This window comes from Pan troglodytes, chromosome 12, assembly GCF_028858775.2.
Source record: "Pan troglodytes isolate AG18354 chromosome 12, NHGRI_mPanTro3-v2.0_pri, whole genome shotgun sequence".
NCBI classification, from domain to species: domain Eukaryota; kingdom Metazoa; phylum Chordata; class Mammalia; order Primates; family Hominidae; genus Pan; species Pan troglodytes.
In genome coordinates this window covers 74,157,388-74,180,444 of record NC_072410.2, presented here as the reverse complement: position 1 = coordinate 74,180,444, position 23,057 = coordinate 74,157,388, and the positions used below count along the sequence as shown (strand labels likewise).

The 23,057-nt window shown below is 40.5% G+C and overlaps 1 protein-coding gene and 1 non-coding gene across 9 annotated transcripts in view; one reads left to right on the top strand and one right to left on the bottom strand.

The window, feature by feature from the left end:
• PPP1R21 (protein phosphatase 1 regulatory subunit 21) overlaps positions 1 to 22,476 on the top strand; it is a 74,595-nt gene extending 52,119 nt beyond the window's left edge. For 4 of the 8 annotated variants that reach the window (XM_001151290.7, XM_001151165.6, XM_063789120.1 and 1 more), the window contains exons 16-22: positions 2,772 to 2,864; positions 5,583 to 5,825; positions 12,657 to 12,689; positions 14,365 to 14,481; positions 17,099 to 17,197; positions 18,424 to 18,552; positions 21,789 to 22,476. In XM_001151290.7, coding sequence (XP_001151290.1) covers positions 2,772 to 2,864; positions 5,583 to 5,825; positions 12,657 to 12,689; positions 14,365 to 14,481; positions 17,099 to 17,197; positions 18,424 to 18,552; positions 21,789 to 21,818 — 744 coding nt within the window. In that variant the 3' untranslated portion in view covers positions 21,819 to 22,476. The remainder of the gene's footprint in view (positions 1 to 2,771; positions 2,865 to 5,582; positions 5,826 to 12,656; positions 12,690 to 14,364; positions 14,482 to 17,098; positions 17,198 to 18,423; positions 18,553 to 21,788) is intronic. The other 4 variants (XM_001151227.5, XM_063789121.1, XM_016948506.4 and 1 more) reach the window with 3 other exon arrangements.
• On the bottom strand, positions 9,011 to 9,113 carry LOC112208207 (U6 spliceosomal RNA). The gene has a single exon (XR_002942633.1). It is a non-coding gene; the product is annotated as a U6 spliceosomal RNA (small nuclear RNA).
• Positions 22,477 to 23,057: the final 581 nt, after the last annotated feature.

Sequence of the window (23,057 nt, the reverse complement as noted above, 5' to 3'; positions counted from 1 at the left end):
TTTAATATTTATCAATCTCAGGAGAGGTTTCTTGCTGTTGTTTTGGTTCATATGTATATATTTGCTTGTTAATGAGGTGGAACATCCTTTCATAGTTACCACTTGTGTTTACTGTATAAATTCTCTCTTTAGGTCATTTACCTTTTTTTTTTGAGACGGAGTCTTGCACTATCGCCCAGGCTGGAGTGCAGTGGCATGATCTAGGCTCCGCCTCCCAGGTTCACACCATTCTCCTGCCTCAGCCTCCCAAGTAGCTGGCACTACAGGTGCCTGCCACCACACCCGGCTAATTTTTTGTACTTTTAGTAGAGACGGGGTTTCACCATATTAGCCAGGATGGTCTTGATCTCCTGACCTCCTGATCCACCTGCCTCGGCCTACCAAAGTGCTGGGATTACAGGCGTGAGCCACTGCGCCCGGCCTTACCTATTTTTAAATAAATGTTTCTAATTAGGGTTGAAAGAGCTCTCTTTATATTAAGAATGTTAATTTTGTGTTTATGTGGGAAATATTTTTCCCTAGTTTGCTGTAATAGTTTTTCAAAATAGAAGTTTTTATTTTTGTATCATCAAATAGGTCTTTTTCTTCATGGTGATCATTCTTAGCCAGGGTTGATTTCCAAGGTAGAAACATTCACCTGTATTTTCTTCCAGCATTTTTACAGTCTAAAGTTTTACATTTGGACAGGCAGCCTGTAGTAGCTGGAAAAAAATACATAAATAAATAAATTTTTAGATTTGGATCTTTAATTCATCCAGAATTTATTCTGATATAAGATGTCAAAGAAGGATCTAAATAATTATTTTTTTCAATAATTAGCTGATTGTCCTTGTACCGTTTATTTAGTCCATCTTTTCTCCATTCAGTTAGAAATGCAATATTTGCCACATAATACATTTTTATGTATGCTTTTGTTCGTTTCTGGATATTTTATTCTGTTCTTCATCTATTTTGGTGCAAGTCCATATGGTTTTAGTTAGTGTAGCTTATACTGATGCTCCTTGACTTATGATGGGATTACGTCCTGATAAGCCCATTGTATGTTGAAAATATTGCAGCCGGGTGCAGTGGCTCATGCCTGTAATCCCGACACTTTGGGATGTCAGGGTGGGAGGATCACTTGAGTCCAGGAGTTCGAGATCAGCCTGGGCAACATAGGGAGACCTCGTCTCTACAAAAAAAAAAAAAAAAAAAAATAGCCTGGCATGGTGGTGCATGCCTGTAGTCCCAGGTGCATGCTTGGGAGGCTGGGCTGAGGCAGGAGGAGCCCTTGAGTCTGGGAGGTCAAGGCTGCAGTGAGTCGTGATCACGCTACTGCACTCCAGCCCAGGGCGACAAAGTGAGACCTTGTCTCAAAAAAAAAAAAAAAAGTCATGTCAAAAATGCATTTAATGTGCCTAACCTACCAACCGTCATAGCTTAGCCTAGCCTGCCTTAAATGTGCTCAAAACACTTACATTAGCCTACACTTGGGCAAGTCATCTAACATAAAGCCTATTTTATTTTATTTATTTATTTATTTATTTATTTATTTTTGAATCAGAGTCTTGCTCTGTCGCCCAGGCTGGAGTGCAATGGCGCGATCTCGGCTCACCACAACCTCCGCCTCCTGGGTTCAAGCGATTCTCTTGCCTCAGCCTCCCACAGGATCCTGCCACCTCCCCCGGCTAATTGTTTTTGTATTTTTAGTAGAAACGGGGTTTCACCATGTTGGTCAGGCTGGTCTCGAACTCCTGACCTTAGGAAGTCCACCCGCCTCGGCCTTCCAAAGTGCTGGGATTACAGGCGTGAGACAGCGTGCCCGGCCTTATTTATTTATTTTTGAGATGGAGTCTTACTCACTCTGTCGCCCAGGCTGGAGTGCAGTGATGCAATCTCTGCTCACCGCAACCTCTGCCTCCGGGGTTCAAAGGAGCCTCCTGCCTCAGCCTCCTGAGTAGCTTGGATTACAGGTGTGTGCCACCACGCCTGGCTAATTTTTGTATTTTTAGTAGCACCATTTTGGCCCGGCTGGTCTCGAACTCCTGACCTCAAGCAATCCATCACCTCGGTGTCCCAAAGTGCTAAGATTACAGGGGTGAGCCACCACTCCCGGCCAATTTTATAATAGTGTTGAATATCTCATGTAACTTACTGAATACTGTACTGAAAGTGAAAAACAGAATGGTTGTATGTATAAGTACTCAAAAATATGATTTCTACTGAATGCATTGCTTTTGCACCATTGTAAAGTCATCAGTCGAACCAAGGTAAGTCAGTGACCATTTATAATTGCTTTAAGTTCTTTATTGTTTTTCTTTTTTTTTTTCTTTTTGAGACGGAGTCTCGCTCTGTTGTCCAGGCTACAGTGCAATGGCACAATCTCTGCTCACTGCAACCTCCGCCTCCCAGGTTCAAGTGATTCTCGTGCCTCAGCTTCCCTAGTAGCTGGGACTACAGGCGCGTGCCACCATACCCGGCTAATTTTTGTATTTTTAGTAGAGATGGGGTTTCACCATATTGGCCAGGCTGGTCTTGAATTCCTGACCTTGTGATCCGCTCGCCTCGACCTCCCAAAGTGCTGGGATTATAGGTGTGAGCCACCGCGCCCAGGCTATTATTTTTCTTTTAAAAAATTATCTTCCTTTTCACGTGTATTAAAGAAAATAGTCTGCTTTGACATACATCTGAATTTATTGTCACACCTCGTTTAGCATTCTTTGTGTATGTTGGATGCAGGGGAGGGGTGATACAATATTTTTTCTTTAATTCTTATGATGCTTTTATCATAGCCCCTCTTGGAGTCTGTGCCTTATGAAGAAGCACTGGCAAACCGCCGCATCCTTCTCAGCTCTACTGAAAGTCGAGAAGGCCTTGCACAGCAAGTATGGCACTGGGAAAATTATGGAAATTGTTAAAGAACAGAAATGTTAAATCCCCCATAGAAAGTTTTTAATATACGTAGAATGATTCAAAAGTCTGCATAAACATGTGAAATGAATTGTTTAATACATACTAAAAAGCAAATAGACATAATTTGTTGAAAAACATGTGTTGACACTCTAAGTCATCTTCATTCAGTTGGTGGTATAATTGGAACTAAAGTAATATCAACACACTTTGGCCATGATGATTAATTCTTTCTTTTTAGGTACTAGATTTAAATGTCTGAAATACTAAAGTATAAGAGGGGGCAAGAGCTAGTGACTCTGAGTTATTTTTATTTCTTAAAGGAGCAGGAATGAAAAATGTGCAATATTTAGTGGTCAGTTGAGTTTAGGGAGTGGGTGGGAGTGGGAGGCACTGTCTTTTTCAGAAAAAAAGGAAAAAAAAAATATGTATATATTTGTCCACAGTTGGTGGCTGGTAACTCCCATAGTCCTTGTTACAGTAAATGGAATCTCTGTCTCTGATCTTCTCTTGCCCTCTTTTAACTTGCCTAAGGCAGGACTCTAATCTGACTTCACAGCATTATAGGGCATAAGACCCTCATTCTAGAGGTGTTGCCCCATACCCTAGAGGAAGAAATGCTGCTGTACAGAGAAGAATCTAAACAAGACAGGGCTTATTGGGTTTTGGGTTTTTTTTTTTTTCGAGATGGAGTCTCACTGTGTCACCTAGGCTGGAGTGCAGTGTCGTGATCTCAGCTTGCTGCAACCTCTGCCTCCTGGGTTCAAGCGATTGTCCTGCCTCAGCCTCCAGAGTAGCTGGGATTACAGGTGCATACCACCATGCCCGGCTAGTTTTTGTATTTTTAGTATAGACAGGGTTTCGCCACATTGGCCAGGCTGGTCTTGAACTCCTGACCTCAAGTGATCCCCCTGCCTTGGCCTCCCAAAGTGCTGGGATTACAGTTGTGAGCCATTGCGCCCAGTGGAGCTTGTTGGATTTAGGTCCAGTCACATTTCTTCATGGTTGTCAATCATGCCTATCCAGTGCAGTCTCCATGAAAAGCCCAAGAGGGCAGGGTTTGGGAGCTTCTGAATAGCTGAACACATAGAGGCTCTTGGAGGGTGGCATGCCCAGGGAGGCCATGGAAAGTCTGCACCCCTTCCTCTGCTTCACTCTAAATCTCTTCATCTGTATCCTTGGTAATAAGCCAGTAAACATGTTTCCCTGACTTCTGTGAGCCACTCCAGCAAATTAATCAAACTCAAAAAGGGAGTCATGGGAACCTCAATTTAAAGCCGGTTAGTCACAAGTTCTCAAGGTCCAGACTTGTGACTGCTGTCTGCAGGGGAGGCATTTTTGGGAACTGAGCTCACAATCTGTGCGATCTCACACTATCTCCATGTAGATAGTGGTGGAATTAAATGGGAGGACATCCAGCTGATGTCCACAACAAAACTGACTACTTGTTTGTTGATGGGGAAATACCCCACATATTTTGGGGTCACAGAAGTCTTCTGTATTGATTGTTAAAGTGTGAGAACACAGAAAAAACGATTTGAGAGTTTTTCATAGCAAAGATTTACCTTAAAAATTATTAGGACCTTAGAAGCCTTCCTCGTGCCCATTTCCAGTTACTGCTCTCCTCTCCCCCAAAGGTAACCATTCTCCTGCCTTCTAGCACTATAGATTAGTTTTTTTCCCTGATACTGAACTTTTTATTAAATGCAATTATGCTTTTTCAGGTCTGGCTTTTTGTGTTCAGCACAGTATATGGTATTAGGTTGGTGCAAAGGTAATTGTGGTTGTTGATATTACTTTTAAATAAATGGCAAAACTACAAAATTACTTTTGCACCAACCTATAGTTCTATTTTTTTTTTTTTTTTTTGGAGACGGAGTCTTACTCTGTCGCCCAGGCTGGAGTGCAGTGGCGCTATCTCGGCTCACTGCAAACTCCGCCTCCTGGGTTCACGCCATTCTCCTGCCTCAGCCTCCCGAGTAGCTGGGACTACAGGCGCCCGCCACCACGCCTGGCTAATTTTTTGTATTTTTAATAGAGATGGGGTTTCACTGTGTTAGCCAGGATGGTCTCGATCTCCTGACCTCGTGATCAGCCCGCCTCGGCCTCCTAAAGTGCTGGGATTACAGTCATGAGCCACCGTGCCCGGCCTGCACCAACCTATAGTTCTAATTGTTTACAAACATGTCCATTTTTGTATTCTCTGCTTTTTATATTTTAATTAAGTGGATGGTTTAAGTTGCTGTGCTTTGATAATTAGTGGCATTGCATACCTTTTAATTTGTTTATAGTCTTGTTCAAGTTTTTTGTTGGGTTTTTTTTTCTTTGCCTTCTTCTCTATTGAGTTGTCTATCTTATTGGTTTGCAAGAATTCCTTGTATGTTCTAGTTATTGGGTCTCTGTTGGATAAATGCTTTACAGATTCTAATTCGATTCTGAGTTTTCTTTTCACTCTTGATGTTTTTCAATGAGTAGAGGTTTTTTTTTTATCTCACTATAGTTTAATTTCTCGATTTATGGTTGTGCTTTTTGTATCATGTCTAATAAATCTCTTCCTATTCGAGGGTCAAACTTTATTATTATATTTTTACCTCTGTGGGGTAGTTTTGGTTTACATTCTGTAATATAGTTTTTGGGCCACTAAGGTTTATCTGTATTAGTCTCTAAGATGCAACACTCTGTTACTTTTCAAGGTTCAACAGAGTTTGGAAAAGATTTCTAAACTGGAGCAGGAAAAAGAACATTGGATGTTGGAAGCACAATTAGCCAAAATCAAGCTAGAGAAAGAAAACCAGCGAATTGCAGATAAGCTGAAGAATACAGGTAGTGCCCAGCTGGTTGGGCTGTCCCAGGAAAATGCTGCTGTGTCAAATACTGCTGGCCAGGATGAAGCCACAGCTAAGGCTGTGTTGGAGCCCATTCAGAGCACCAGTCTAGTAAGTGTCTTCTTGGTTGTCCTCAGTTTTCTTTTTTAAATGCTAATTGGTAAGTATCTAATGTTCAACATTAACCATTGTCTTAGTTCATTCAGGCTGCTATATCAAAATACCATAAGCTGAGCATCTTGTAAATCACAGAAATTTATTTCTCCCAGTTCTTGAGGCTGGGACGTTCAGGATTAAGGTGCTGGGAGATTCACTGTCTGGTTAGGGTCTGTTTCCTGGTTCATAGACAGCAGCATTTTCATGGTGTTCTCACATGGCAGAAGGGTCAGGTGAGCTCTCTGGGGTCTCTTTTGTAAGGGTATTAATCCTATTAGGTTATTTCCCAAAAGCCCTACCTCCTAATACCATCACCTTGGGGGTTAGAGTTTCAACGTAGGATATTGGGGGTTGGGGGGGACACAAACACGCAGGCCACAGTAACCATCTTAATTATACATCAGTTCATAACAGGAGTGATCCGTGTACTCTAGAAGAAAGCTGGTTAGTAAGCAGGATATCTCCTTCAAAAAGTAACCATTAAATTCCCTGTGATTTTACATGAGACTTCCTCATGGTGAGGACTATGTTCCTGGAAAAGATATAGTAAGTTAAATTTAAGATGATTCTGTTTTTCCATAAAAACTTTTGTAATGTGGGGTTATTATGTTTCTAACAAAGGACCAAATGCCTAATTCTTTAATAGAAATAACCACAGGAAGCCGAGAGTGATGGCTTATGCCTGTAACTCCAACACTTTGGGAAGCTGAGGTGGGTGAATCACTTGAACCCAGGACTTTGAGACCAGCCTGGGCAACATAGTGAGACCCTGTCTCTACCAAAAGTAAAATAAAACAAAAACAGGTAATAATAAAAAAGAAATAACCACAAATACAATTTTAACCCAATTTTCTATGATCTATTCCTAGAGAGTATAAAGCTTTATAATATACACATACTGTAGAAACCCATCAGGTTCTTTTTCATGAGGCAGATTGTTGGCACATTATGTTGCAACTTTGTATTTCTTGCCTTATTGATAATTACAGTGATTTAGAAAGTGAAAAACATTTATATTGCTGTTATAGAATTTAAAGTTACTTTAAAAAATGTTTTCTAATTACACTATTCTGTTCACTGTAAAAAATTAGGAAAATCTAGAAAAAGAAATCAGGAAGGAAAAACCCTAATAATCAAAGGAGTCTTTTAGGTGTATTTTTTTTAACAAACATTTTTTTTACAAGCTTGAGGAGCTTGAAAGCCATGGTGCTTCTTGAAGACCCTGTCCTAAGATGTGTGCTTTTCTGCTGACTTTACTCCTGAAGCTCACTGACGCTATTGAAGAGCAAGTCATGGTTCTTCCACCTCATTCAGAGCATACCTGCTAGTTAAATATACAAACCAGATTTTATCTTCAGACCTTATTGCATCTAAACAGTGTCAGAACCTCAGATGATTGTGAATTTTCCTAGGTATGGTAATGATATTATTATTTAGGAGAATATCTTTACTTTTTAGAGATGGATTTCAGTGTACTTAGAGTAAGGTATCAAAATGTCTGCAACTTACGCTCACATGTTTACAAAAAAATATATCTGCACAGATCAATAAAGCAAAACAGACATGCTAGCAATTATTGAATCTAGATACTAGATATACAGATGTTTACTATACTTTTTACCGCTAACCTTTCTGCATGTTTGACATTTTTCATAATAAAATATAGAAGAGAAAAAAGAATCATTGTTTGTTCTGGGAGGTATGGGGGGAAAAAACCCAAGAATTAAAATTTTTAGAAAAGCAACAAATAGAAAATAATAACAATTTAAAAATAAAAATAAAACCTAAAAACAACAACAACAATTAAAATTTTTAGAAATGCAATAAATAAATAAAAACTTCCTAGTTTGGGCTGGGTGCGTGGCTTATGCCTGTAATCCTAGCACTTTGGAAGGCGGAGGCGGGTGGATTGCCTGAGCTCAGGAGTTCGAGACCTGGGCAACAAGGTGAAACTCCATCTCTACTAAAATACAGAAGAAATTAGCCAGGCGTGGCGGCCTGCGCCTGTAGTCTCAGCTACTCGGGAGGCTGAGACAGGAGAATTGCTTGAACCTGGGAGGCGGAGGTCGCAGTGAGCTGAGATCATGCCACTGCACGCCAGCCTGGGCACCAGAGCCAGACTCTGTCTCTACGAAAAAAAACCCAAAGAAACAAAAAGAATACCTTCCTAGTTTGTTGACCATGAATGTTCATGACCAATGGTCATGGTGACCTTGAATGGTCGCCACACTCACAGGACAATCCTGTAGTGTTCACCAAAGGCAAGTCTTTGTTCCAGTCACAAGTCCTGCGTGTTGCCTCTGATGGGACAAGATGACTGTTTTTACCTCCATATCAGTGGTTTAGCATTTAGCTACGGTGTATAAATGAGGTAAAGAGAGGGACATTCAACAAACAAAAGAATTCCAACATCCATCCAAATAGCATTTAAGAACTGCCCCCACTCCCTTGCCTTTAGATTTTTCCTTCAGTGTCTGTCTCAAATGATGGGGTCAGACTGTTCATTATGTCTGATTTCTTCTCCCCAGCTCCATTGCCTGTATCCATTCCTTCCTTCTTAGAGTTGGTGGTGGCCAGACTAGACCAGGGAGGGTGCTGCTGACAATGACATTGTAATTATAGAAATCGTGTGCCTGACACAGGTCTAAGGACTTTCCAAAGTATTAGTCAGTCAGTCAGTCCTCACACAGGATTGTAGGTACTGTCATATCTCCATTTCATAGTTGAGGAAACCAAGGACCAAAGAGAAATAACTCACATGAAGTCACACACTTGATAAGTGATGGGACGTCTCATCCCAAGCCCTGCCCTCTTAACCAAGATGGCCTTGTGTCTGATCCATGTCAGAAAACAGATTAGCCGACATAAACTCATTTGTTAGCCAGGTGTGGTAGCCCACGCCTGTTGTCCCAGCTACTCCAGAGGATGAAGCAGGAGGATTTTTGAGCCCAGGAGTCTGAGGCTGCAGTGGGCTATCATTGTGCCACTGTACTCCAGCCTGGACAACAGATTGAGGCCTTGACTGTAAAAAAAAAAAAAACAAATAAAAATCAGATAAACTCATTTGCTTACTGCTTGCCTTACTGAGGTGCTGGAATTGGTAACACTGGCATATATATTTCTTTATAAATTAATAATTTTAAAACGTGGAATGCTTCATGAATTTTCATGTCATCTTTGAGCAGGGACCATGCTAATTTCTGTATCGTTCCAATTTTAGTATATGTGCTGCTGAAGAAGCACAATGCTGGTATATTTGAGTTGTTAATGTCAGTTGCTGAAAGTTTTGGATTATCTTTTTGTTTGAACATTTTCAATGGAAAACGCTATTCTTACATATGTAAGTGAAAAAAATTTCTAGGGAGGGACACGAAAAATCTTTAGTACTGAACACTATTGGGCCATGAGTGATAATGACCTTAGTTGGGTTTGGTGACTTTAGAAGTTGCTATTTAAATCAACTAGTTAGTGTAGGGGTGGAAAGGACCTGATACCTTTTCTCTCCATCATGAGGGTCACAGCCAGCACTCCTATAACAAAAGACAGGTTAACTGCTAACAGCAGATTTCTGCCGAAAATAACCTGGAGTCTTGCCTTGCACACAGTGCACAATAGAAATAAAAAGAGATGGAGTTTTCTGCTTTCCTTGATGTTTCTACTTTCAGCCTTTCTTTTTACCCCCATGCCCTTTAAGTGACCTTAAGGGAACTAATTGTGTGGCTGTGTATGTGTGTGTGTCTTTGTGTCTTTTCTGTCTTCTTCCTCTTGGGTGTTGGGAGCAAGTATGTGCCCATTTCAGTGTTAATTGATTAACAAAGGAAGCTCATCCTACAGGGAGATTACTTTGGTTCAGTCACTTTGAGGCAGAAAAAGTAACCTCAGATAGAAACTTTTCTTTTTTTTTTTTTTTTTTTTTTGAGACGGAGTCTCGCTCTGTGGCCCAGGCTGGAGTGCAGTGGTGCGATCTCCACTCACTGCAAGCTCCGCTTCCCGGGTTCCACGCCATTCTCCTGCCTCAGGCTCCCAAGTAGCTGGGACTACAGGCGCCTGCCACCACGCCCGGCTAATTTTTTGTATTTTTAGTAGAGACGGGGTTTCACTGTGTTAGCCAGGATGGTCTCAATCTCCTGACCTTGTGATCCGCCCACCTCGGCCTCCCAAAGTGCTGGGATTACAGGCGTGAGCTGCCGCGCCCGGCCTAGAAACTTATTTCTAACTCTGTAACATTTCAAGAGTTAAATGCTTGTTATTTTTAGCAAGATACCTAGTATTATAATTTGAATATTCAGCCACCTATTATATATTATAAAAAAAGATAGCAATAGCCTTAAAGTAAAAGCACAGAACAATATACATTTCTGTTTTTTGCCGGAATGGAAAAGCATTGCTTAAATTAATAGAATTTTTAAACATATATTTTAAGTATAAAAATGACATTATCCTGAATAATCAAGCCACCAATGTTATCGTTTTTTTCTACTAAATTTCATATATAGTTGACACTGTACTACATAAAATTTCAAATCTTTTAGCATAATGTTAAAACATAAACATCCTGTTATAAGAAACTCAGTAGAAACTTACTGATTTCATAGTATTCCATATCTATTATACCTTAGTTTACCTATGATTAGATATTGGTTATAACTTATGCTATTTTAAATAATGTCTCATTTTTATGTATAAGGTTATTTCTGCATGTTAAATGATTACCTCAGGATGTATTCTCAGAGTTGGAATTACTACTTCAGAAGGCATGAATATTTTCAAATTCCTTGATCTTTATTACCAAATTATTTTTTAAAAGGACTGTATCAGTTTATACTATTGTTAGTATCATATGAGAAAATGTTAAAGTAATCTGTGTTAAAGGCTTTCCTTGCATTGTCGGGCGCGGTGGCTCACGCCTGTAATCCCAGCACTTTGGGAGGCCAAGGCGGGTGGATCACGAGGTCAAGAGTTCGAAACCAGCCTGGCCAACATGGTGAAACCCCATCTCTACTAAAGATTAAAAAAAAAAAAAATTAGCTGAGCGTGGTGGTGGGCACCTGTAATCCCATCTACTCAGGAGGCTGAGGCGAGAGAATTGCTTGAACCCAGGAGGCGGAGGTTGCAGTGAGTCAAGATCGCACCATTGCACTCCAGCCTGGGCTAAAGGGCGAGACTATGTCTCAAAAAAAAAAAAAAAAAAAGTTTTCCTTGCATTTATACAGTACCATTCCTTTGAAGGACTTGGTGCTGTACCCATTTTCAAATCATAACCCGGGAGTAAGGGGGTGAGGATGAGCAGGTGGAATAGATGTTTCCTCGCAGTTTATTTTATAAACTGCAGTCATATTTGAATATGTAAAATTAAATGATTGGAGTATTATTCCAAGCAATTTTTCACTAAAAGAGAGTAATTGCTACTTCTACTTCATAAAGTAGAAAAATTATGGCTCTTCTATTTTCAAAGTTCTTATCAAAGACTCTTTTACAGCCAGGTGGGCATAACATTCATTAGTACACATTCAGCTGATATACTCTCAGTGTTCAGAACAATACTCCAGAGGAAATTATTTAGAATACATTAAAACTGTCTATTGACTGGGCGCAGTGGCTCTTGCCTGTAATCCCAGCACTTTGGGAGGCTGAGGCAGGCAGATCACGAGGTCAGGAGTTCAAGACCAGCCTGGCCAACATGGTGAAACCTGCCTCTACTAAAGATACAAAAAATTAGCTGGGCGTGGTGGCATGCACCTGTAATCCCCACTACTCGGGAGGCTGAGGCGGGAGAATTGCTTGAACCCGGGAGGTGGAGGTTGCAGTGAGCCTAGGTCGCACCATTGCACTCCAGCCTGGGCAACAGGGCGAGACTCTGTCTCAGAAACAAACAAACAAACAAAAACTGTTCATTGAGTGTAATATCTTATTGACAGAATCCATTGACACTGAGTTTCCAGTAGTTTCCTTGTCATTGTGCCCAAGCACATGCCCCTCCACCTTGAACAATAACCAGAATTCAGAAATCATGACCATCTGTTTTTGAAATCTTAAACTGTAGAAACAAACTTTTAAAAAATCTAGCAGCAGCCAGGCGTGGTGACTCATGCCTATAATCTCAGCTACTCAGGAGGCTGGAGACGGAGGATCTCTTGAGCCCAGGAATTTGACGCTGCAGTAAGCTATGATTGCACCAATGTAATGCAGCCTGGGTGACAGAGGGAGACCTTGTGTCTAAAAAAAAATTAGAAAGAAAAAAATTTAGTAGCATTTTAATGTGTTTAAAATTACATTTTTGTTTTCATTAATTTAAATCTGAAATTTATGCTTACTCATGTCATAATAACTATATCAAAAGTATATTCTCCTTTTGAGCTTTCAACTAGAGTGTTTATTATTTGCATTTTCTGTTTGGAATGTTTAATTATTATGGTCACCGTAAAACCGTCTTTACCCCTTCTTGGCTACTGCTTTGGGAATAGGTGTAGAAATGGCAAGTTGTGGTTAAAAGCTGATCTTCCCTTCTCTCCTAGATGATTTTTTGGGTTTCAGTGAGAATGGCTAATCAGCATTTTGATAGAAGATTTGGTGTTGATCATTATTGGTTACTGCCTCATGGCAGAAATAGTAAATGCAGCTACCTATCTTCATGTCCTTGTAGTAAAAGACAGTCCAAGGATGATCTTCTAGTTCTGTACCCTCAATGCTCTGTGAACGGAGAGGAGAAAATATTACAAGCGTTTGATCTATTGTGCTTGAAATGTACACATTCTGTTCTAAAAGATTTTTCCCCTTATGTTCTAGATTGGGACTTTAACCAGGACATCTGACAGTGAGGTAACATGTGCTTGTCATCATGTTGTTTGTTAGTAAATATCTGGCAGCATGTTTGTTGACAAAGTCCTGCAAAAGCCATCTTTGTCTAATTGTTGTTGTTGTTTTTTCCTGACACTTCTAGCAAATGTGGAGCCAGTGTTTTCCACCTTCGTGTATGGATCCATGTAGCTTTTCTCTGGTTCTGTTTTGATGGTCACCAACAAATTATAGCCTGTTTTTGTAATTGCCTTATTGAGTGACTTGCCATGGAGATTTGACAAGGTGTGGCTCCTGCTTGGGCCTTCATTTGCTGGCATACTACATGAGGCTGAGAGTCGTGTTAGTCCTCGCAGTGGGCAGCCAGGAAAGCAGGGCTTAGCAAGGGCTATCTAGGGCCTTGACCAAGTACAGTGTACTTGGTAGCTGTTTCTTGCCCACAAAGCAAGTGAACCCAGGTCAGATTTGGCCTGTCAGATAGGTTTGCACTTTTGAATTTTGAAATATTCTAAGATGTAACTTTATTTATTTATTTATTTAGAGACAGAGTCTCATTATATTGCCCATACTGAAGTGCAGTGGCATGATCTCAGCTCACTGCAACCTCTGCCTCCGGGTACAAGTTATTCTCCTGCCTGAGCCTCGCAGGTAGCTGGGACTTCAGGCGCATGTCACCATGTCCAGCTAATTTTTGTACTTCTAGTAGAGACAGGGTTTCGCTATGTTGGCCAGGCTGGTCTCAAACTCCTGAGTTCAGGTGATCCACCTGCCTCGGCCTCCCAAAGTGCTGGGATTACAGGCGTGAGCCACTGTGACTGGCCACTTTAAGATGTAACTTTATAAATAAATAAACATTGAAGTCATCCAACTTACCACTCAGTATGGCAAACTGGTTAATATAGTTCAAGTAAGCTGGTAGATTCTTTGATTTCTGTATTTATTCTTGTAATATAGATAATCATGAACTTCTGCATGTATTTTTAAACTAAACTGAACAGGGTGTCATTGTTTGAGTAACTAGTAGAAATACCAGTCTGGGACAAAGGCCACAAACTGTTCAATATAGAAATAGTTTAATTTATTAGTATGTTGGGCGGGCGTGGTGGCTCACGCCTGTAATCCCAGCACTTTGGGAGGCCGAGGCGGGCGGATCACAAGGTCAGGAGATCGAGACCATCCTGCCTAACACGGTGAAACCCCGTCTCTACTAACAAATATAAAAAATTAGCTGGGCGTGGTGGTGGGCGCCTGTGGTCCCAGCTACGCAGGAGGCTGAGGCAGGAGAATGGCGTGAACCTGGGAGGCGGAGCTTGCAGTGAGCCAAGACTGCGCCACTGCACTCCAGCCTGGTGATGGAGTGAGACTCTGCCTCAAAAAAAAAAAAAAAAAAAAAAGAAAGTCAGTTTTGTGGCTAATAAAAGCTGGATGGAGGGGCATGGTTCCAGTGGGCTTCCCATTACTTCAGTTCTGTTTTCTTGAAGCCATAACTTCATTCTGAAATAGAAAGATGCTAAATAAAAGAAATTTGGAATATACACTTCCCTGCTATGTCTGAAGTTTCTTTGAGGGGGTAGGAAAACAGTGATTCCCCATCAAAGTTCAAGTGAGAATGTACAAAATGTTGTCTTTTTTTTTTTTTTCTAGAAATGCTTCATCTCACTGGTACTTGTTTATTTATGTGTATTTGTGTTCTATTTAGGTTCCAGATGTGGAATCTCGTGAAGACTTAATTAAAAATCACTACATGGCAAGGATAGTGGAACTTACGTCTCAGTTGCAGCTGGCTGACAGTAAGTCAGTGCATTTTTATGCCGAGGTGAGTGTAGATTTAATTAGATTGGTGGTTTTTTTCCTAACCCCTGCAGGAATTAGGACACTGTCCTGTTTTCCTGCTGTTCACTGTAAGAGAGAAGTCAGTGTCCCAAGTAGCTGGGACTATGGGTGTGTACCACCACGCCCAGCTAATTTTTTGTATTTTTAGTAGAGACGGGGTTTCACCATGTTAGCCAGAATGGTCTCGATCTTCTGATCTCATGATCCGCTGGCCTCGACCTCCCAAAGTGCTGGGATTACAGGTGTGAGCCACCTCGCCTGGCCCGGAGTTCATATTGACTAGTCTGTATACCAACTAAAAATCTTTATTTCAATAAATATAAGACTGATTTGAGTGAGGCTCTGCCTTTTTTTTTTTTTTTTTTTTTGAGATGGAGTCTTGCTATGTTGCTCAGGCTACAGTGCAGTGGCACGGTCTTGGCTCAGTACAACCTCCGCCTCCTGGGTTCGAGCGATTCTCCCGCCCCAGCCTCCTGAGTAGCTGGGATTACAGGCACCCGCCATCATGCCTGGCTAATTTTTGTATTTTTGTAGAGATGGAGTTTCACCATGTTGGCCAGGCTGGTCTTGAACTCCTGACCTCAGGTGATCTGCCTGCCTCAGCCTCCCAAAGTGCTGGGATTACAGGCATGAGCCACCACCCCCAGCCACAACTCTGCCTTTAAAAAAAAAATAAAAAAGTTATTGCACTATGCAATATCATCTATAAAATTATACACAATTCATAGAATTAAGGGGGCAAATGAAGAGAGAAAGTAGAGATACCAAGGAGTAGGAAACAAATGGTAAGGTAGAATGGATGCTGCTCAACATAAAAGAATGCCTTCAAGATCTCTGACTTGAAACTTTATATTAAAAAGTCAGTTATGGATGGCAGATAGATGATTATAATGCTTAAAGTTGTTAAATTGAAAAAGGAAAGATAAACCCTTTATTGAGACCTGACTTTTTGATTTTCTCTTATACTAGAGTTGAAGAGGTTGATAGGAGGCCAGTTGCTAAAAGTGAAGAGGGGCTTTGCATCTTTTTCCTGCTAAAATAAATCGTGTGCTTAGCTCAGTGTTGTTCACAAGCAGCCATCGAATACATGTTTGATAAGCTGATCAGTAGTGACAGCTTGTTGGAATGCAGGAAAGGGGGAGGACAGCAAACTGAATGGCTAGCAGTGGAAATGCTGAATCACTAAGCCGGCAGTCCAGCAGGCATGGATCCTCATTGTTTGGTTCTGAGTTAGTGTCTCAGACTTGATTGTACTTTTCACAAGGACCTGTGCCTTGCATGCCTATATTCCTCTTTGTCAGGTTCATTGCTGAGCACAGAGTAGATGTTTGGTTAATAGGAGGCGGTTGACTTGGTTGGCTGAACTGCCCTAAAATTTTGTGAGAAATGAAATGAGTAGCTGAGGAATTCTTTTTAGGCTGTTTGATTTCCAAGACATTTGGTTATTTTAGTAAATATCTTCTGTGCAATTGTGATTCAAGAATTTTTAAATTGTCCTACTTTTTCCTTATTGGTAAACAGGAAGTGGTGACCTCCCCCCTCCAACATGACTTTACTGCTCTGAGCGCCTTATGTTGACATAGCATTTGCATGTGTCTCAACAGATCCCCCTTGTCAGTAACCTTATCAGAAAGTTTAGTGAGCCTTTTAATCTCATACCCTCTTTGAACAATATTGTGAAATAGGATTTTTCTTTTATCGTTTTGATCTACACACTCTCTGGATAGAGTAGGATTGGTAGAACCCCTAAAGAAAGCAGCCTGGAATTTTTGCAATCTTGTGCTCATTTTTTCCCTTGTAAGTAGCGCGTAATCTGTAGGGTAGGATGGTAAAGCTTTTATTGCTCCTATAATGTGGTGTCTAATGAAGGACTTAAAACACAATAAAAGTACCTTAGGATCCATAGTGTGTGGTCAGAAGCTCCTGATAACTTTTGTAATAATCACTTTTCTTTTTATCTAGTATAAATATAAATGAATTCTACATAAATCTAGAAAGTTCTTATGTAAAGAACAGGCACTGTGGCTTACACCTGTAATCCCAGCACTTTGGGAGGCTGAGGTGGGCAGATCACTTGAGGTCAGGGGTTTGAGACCAGCCTGGACAACATAGTGAAACCCTTCTCTACTAAAAATACAAAACTTAGCTGGGTGTGGTGGTGCATGCCTGTAATCCCAGCTACTCGGGAAGCTGAGGCAGGAGGATCACTTGAACCCGGGAGATGGAGGTTGCAGTGAGCCAAGATCATGCCACTGCACCCCAGCCTGGGCAACAGAGCAAGACTCCGTCTCAAAAAAAGAAAAAAAAGAAAGTTCTTATGTATTATATATAACCACTGGTCATCAGGCTAGAGGGAAGAAAAAAACATTGATCTTAAGTTGGTAGACTTTTTTCCCCTTACTGAAATGGCAAAGCGGGGGGCCACTTCTTTCTTAGGTGTACTCTAATGTGTGACACAATGCCTATAGGTATTCAACAGATTATTTGTGGAATGAATGAGTAGCTTTGGCTTTGAGAAGTGTTTTTAACAAACTTTCCCGAAGCAAATTTGGTTTTAGAAAATGCTCCCTCTAGTAATGGAATGTTTTCTGATTTTACAGTGCCGAGCACTCTCTAAAAGACTGGCCTTGGCTGAAAAGTCTAAGGAAGCATTGACAGAAGAAATGAAACTTGCCAGTCAGAACATCAGCAGACTTCAGGTGAGTTAAGTGTTACCTAAATGGTTTTAATGTTTTTTCATTGAAAGTTCTTTGGTAGCAAAGCAGCATTTCTTTTCCAAAGGCATTTGATCTCTAGATATGCTTTTTAAGTTAACCACTGTATTTCTGATTCATTTAAAAATAACATCTTACTTATGTTAGGCAAAAAGTAGTTGTATTGTTTCTCTGACTTGATTCTAATTGTAAATCATTTTATAGTCGGCTTTTGCTTAAATAATACTTATTTACCCAGAATCTTTCTTTCCCCTTCCTTGTACATACCCATCATGGTGAGCTGTAGGCTTGTTCTGTACATATTAGTCTGTTCCTTTTCTTTCCTGTTTCATAAAACGGATCCAAACTGAAAGGTGGGGCTATAACATTCCTTCTTACTCACTGCCTGGTTTTAAATCTTTGTTTTCAGAAAGCCTCTGCTAATAAAAACATGATGCCAGGCAAGGAAAAAACACAGCACTACAGCAACACCCACTTCCTCTTTGCTTTAGATTCATTTATCAGATTAATTAGGCACACAGGATTAGATTTTAGGCAGCAGAAGAGAGCATGAGAAATGGGAAGAGAGATGAAGGGTGCTTCTTTCAGGGACGGTGCTGCCGGGAGGGCTGTAGGCCATCGAGGCATAGGATGGAGGCAATGTGTTGTAGGCCTCACCTATGGCTCAGCAAAACCTGAGGGAATTTGGAAAGATAATGAGGCCATATGGCTTTTCTTATAATTTTATACCTGGCATAGAAAGAAACCCTTAAATTTTTGCAAAGAAATTATGAACCTACTTTGAAGGCTGAGAAAAACTTGTTGCCATTTCTTTTAACTTTGTTCTCTTGTTAGGCCTGGGCCTTAACCTGCATGTGAATTGATCAGATAGACCATCTTTATAGGTTGCTTTTACAAGTAAAAGAATTTTTTTAAAAAATTGATGTAAATAGTTGTACATGTTTGGGGGGGACGTGGTATTTTGATTATTTTGATACCTTTGTACAGTGTGTAATGATCAAATCAGGGTCATTTGGAGGTCCACCACCTCAAACATTTATCTTTGTGTTGGGAACATAATAATTCTTCTTTTGTAGCTATTTTGAAATATACAGTAAATTATTGGGAAACTATAATTTCCCTACTCCACATTTTTCTTTTGTGAATTAAAAAAGCTTCAGAGTGGTACGACTTGTGGGATGTTGATTTTTCTCTTTTTCTTTGCTATTTAGGATGAGCTGACAACTACCAAGAGAAGTTACGAGGATCAGTTAAGTATGATGAGTGACCACCTGTGCAGCATGAATGAGACATTATCTAAACAGAGAGAAGAGATTGACACACTAAAGATGTCCAGTAAGGTATGTGAGGTGAGGTGAGGTAGTCTCTCTGCAATATAATATTTAATGTGAGGTATTTTATTGTTAGGCATTTCAGGAGCAAGAGGACATAAGATTTAAAGTGTTTGTAAGGGCCAGGGGCAGTGGCTTAAGCCTGTAATCCCAGTACTTTGGGAGGCTGAGGTGGGAGGATCCCTTGAGGCCAGGAGTTGGAGAGCAGAGTGGGCAATATAGTGATACTTCATCTCTACAAAAAAAAATGAAAAAATAAGCCAAGCATGAGGGCCTGTGCCTGTAGTCCCAGCTAGTTGGGAGGCTGAGGTGGGAAGATTGCTTGAACCTAGGAGTTTGAGGTTACAGCAAGCTATGATTGTGCCACGGCACTCCAGCCTGTGCGACAGAGTGAGACTCTGTCTCTAAAAAAGAAAAAAAAAAGCATGTATAAATAATTTTCCTTAATATCATTTGTCCTTTTTTCCAAAAGTATTAAATGTCTTTGGCTGAATTAAAAGCTGAGAAAGTCTGGCCTCTAAGGCTTTAATACTGTATCAGCTGCTTTTTGGCATTTTTGGCATTTCTCCTACTGTTGCAGAAAAGTTAGGGGGACTCACAAAGGGCTTTAGGAAAGGGATTGCTCTTTATTTATGTAAGACCTAAAATGGTACTGTTGAAGAGTAAACGTTAGAAAATTTATTCTCATAAATGTTAATATAACCTTGGAATGTCTTACCCTTTTAACTAGATTTCCTTTCCCATAATCCTGCTTGCCCAGACTGAGATAGTAGATGTTGGGCAATATGTTTAGGCTGAAATGCATATCCACATACCGTGTCTTTATTACTGTAACAACGTATGTACTGTTTTGCCATGAAAGGTAAACTTTGGGAGGCCAGGGGCTCACTTAGTTGGCATCATCTCATGTGCTTAGCCCATTTTCATAACTCAGTATTATACCACCATCAGCTGGGATTTACCATCTCCAGCCTGCAGTCTTTGAGATCTGCTGCTGCCCCTTTGTGATTCAGCAGGCATTTATTGAGTTCCTGCTGTGTATACTGGGGAGAAATAGAGATGAAGAAACCATGGCTTTATTTTAGCATCTGCTGTTGGTGTTAAGGACAGGATTCTGTTCATTTAGGGTCTTCTTGGAAAATATGTCATGTTAATGCATTGGAATCTGCATTATATATGATTTTGTTTATCAACATAATTGCGTGATATTCATTGATTGCTTGCTGCTTTGGAGGCTGTCTCTGATGCTTTGCTGGGCTGTTTCTGTGATTATCGTAATCACCCAATATGGTTCTCATTATGGTTCTCCAGTTACTTGTGGTTCAGGAAACTTGAGCTTGGGGGTAAGGGAGTTGGCGATCGGGGGCTGGTCCTTTTAAGGAAAGCCTCCCTTAACCTTTTGGTTTCTTGTTATTCCATATTCCAGCAGAGCAATATCTAATTCACAAGTTATATTCTTAGTAGTGGTAGAAAATACACACATTGAAGAGGTCGTGTTTTGGGTTTTCTCATGGTATGTATAATTTGTTTTAGTGTAGTAGTATGAGAAAGCCTGTTTTAGCACCTAAAATTTGAAAAGAAGTAGCAATAATTTTTGAAAACTTTTCAATCTCTGGAACTTCAGAAGTATTTGGTTTTGAATTGAGAAAGGTACATGTTGAGTACAGCAAAGCTCATTGTCCTGAAGGTAATTGGATTGCACCTACTTCAGAAGTTAGGGAATTTTCAAGTTTCCTCTGACTTTTTTTTTTTCTTTGATGGAGTCTTGCTCTGTCACCCAGGCTGGAGTGCAGTGGTGAGATCTTGGCTCACTGCAACCTCCACCTCCCAGGTTCAAGAGATTTTCCCACCTCAGCCTACCTAGTAACTGGGACTACAGGCATGCACCACCATGCCTGGCTAATTTTTTTTTTTTTGTATTTTTGCAACAGGGTTTCACCATGTTGCTCAGGCTGGTCTCAAACTCCCAGGCCCAAGTGATAAGCTGGCTGCAGCTTCCCAAAGTGCTGGGATTACAGGCGTGAATCACAGCACACAGCATCTTAGAGCTTGTTGATCTTTTCCTTAAAATACCAGCCATTAATAAAACTCTAAGAGACCCTTCTTCAATTTGAATTTATGTCATTAACCTGTCTTTGATCATTCTGTAATCCTGTATTTTGCTTTTCCCCCATTTAGTAATTTACATTGCTATAGCATCATCTTATGGCTGACATTGTCTCCATTGGATACAAAGTAAACATCCTCAACCATTTGTTTGCTATGATCTTGCTCTTAGTGTTTATATTCTGCAAGCATTTCTTCCATGAAGAAAATGTATTTATGCCTAAGAGTTAAATACAGGAATTTAATTAAAATGTATTCCCAAGAAGGGAGCCTCTCCAGAAAGAAGAAAAATTATACAAAACTAGAAAATCCAAATCTCCGTATTTGAGGAAATGGAATAAGTTATCTTCTCTCTGATTTGTTCTCAGCCAGTATCCAAGCTGACTTTTGACAGATAATCAGTGCCGTTTGGGTGTTAGTTAGCACATATTCAGAGTTATTACCTATTAAGACCTTTAAAAGAAAAGGTGTTTATTTAAACAATGACGAGACATGTTCTTTTTTCTTTCTTTTTTTTTTTTTTTGAGACAGAGTCTTGCTCCATTTCCCGGGTTCATGCCATTCTCCCGGCGCCATCTCGGCTCACTGCAAGCTCCGCCTCCCGGGTTCATGCCATTCTCCTGCCTCAGCCTCCCAAGCAGCTGGGACTACAGGCACCCGCCACCATGCCCGGCTAATTTTTTTGTATTTTTAATAGAGACGGGGTTTCACCATGTTAGCTGGGATGGTCTCGATCTCCTGACCTCGTGATCCACCCGCCTCGGCCTCCCAAAGTGCTGGGGTTTAGGCTAACATTTTTTTATTCAGCTTCTTGAAATCTTAGACTCTCTTGTCTTTGGAACAAAATGAATGTTTGTAGTTTTGATAAATCCAAGATAGTAGCTTTCTTTTCTTTCTTTATTTCCTGTCCTCAGCCCCGAGAGGGATAGGGTCTGTGGAAGCAGAGAGGAGAGAGAGTATAACAAACTGCTTTGCGATTATTGAATAAAAGTTAACAATGCAAGGTTATCAGCTATTCTCCTTTTTGGAAGCTAGTGTTCCAAAGTGAAATATGGCTTTCAGACAGCTTGGTTTATAAACTATGTGAGTTATTTTTTTTTATGTTTATGTTCTTATTGTTGATATTTTTCTTTGCACAGGGGAATTCTAAAAAGAACAAGAGTCGATAGTTTTGAAATAGCTGGTTGGCGACTGTTCTTTCCAGACCTGCTCCTGCTGCACAGAGCTGCAGGGCTGAGACCACGTCCATGCTGGCTGCCTTCAGGAAGCTAAAGTATTGTTGGACCTAGTAAACTAGTCAGTGTTGGAAACGGCCTTGAAATATTTAAAACATATTTGTAACCAGTGAGGCAAATACAGAAGTTGATGTCGGCAGTAAATGGAAAACAATACGTATGTCATGGATATTGTAGGTTTCCTTATGCTGTTTTTACTGTGCACTTTTTAAAATTAGGTTTTAATTTCAGTATGTAAGAACAAATATTTTATATACTTTCAAACTCAATTATATGGTAATCGATTTGGTATCTATGGAATAGATACACGTTTCTGGAAAAAAATGCTTAAATTGTCAAACTGTCATTACTTCTTACTATAGTTGAAGGCATTCTCCAGATTCTTTTTAAAAGATTTGTTCATATTTCTCTCTCTCTCTCTCTCTCTCTCTCTATTTCTCTCTCTCTCTCTCTTCTTTCTCTCTGAGGGGGAGGGAGCCCTCCAAACTTCAGATCCTGTGGGTTTAGTATCATTATCTTCAGCTCTTTGATACCCTGTGTTAGAGTAATAGCTAAAGGAAGTTCATGTCAATAAATTCATACTTATATCACACTTTCAGTCTCTCTATGAAAATTTGATAAAGGAAACTGAACCCTATTAAAGTGGGCTTTTACAAAACATATCAAATGCCAACTGACTTAGGTGTAATCCTCGGATTCCTCAAATTGGAATAATTCTACAGTTAATCCTTTAGTAAGGCTCTTGAGTTTTGCCTTGAAAGCTACTTTAAACCACACTTCAAGCAAAGAGCCTGAGCCCTTTAAGGCTCCCCTTGGCTGATATCATAAACATTGTGTTGTATTAGTGTCAGGAGTGGCTCTGGCAGCACGCTCCACCCCTACTCCCGAGGCACTAAATATATTACTCCTTTCTGAACTGCTTTCACAGGCCCATTTCAACCGTGTCCAGGCCTCCAGATTAGCTGAGGAGTTCCTGAAACCCACTTCTCCTTACCTCTCCACCTGTGGCACCATCTCTGGAGTCTACTCTCTAGACAGTTGTGAGTCACCCTCTAAAATGCTTTATTCCGGAGTTTACCTGAGAGCCCATCACCGGCTTCTCTCTGTGCTCAGCACAAAAGCCAACTCCTTGGCCTCTGCCCTAAGTCCTCAGCTGCCTGCCATACAGAGAGA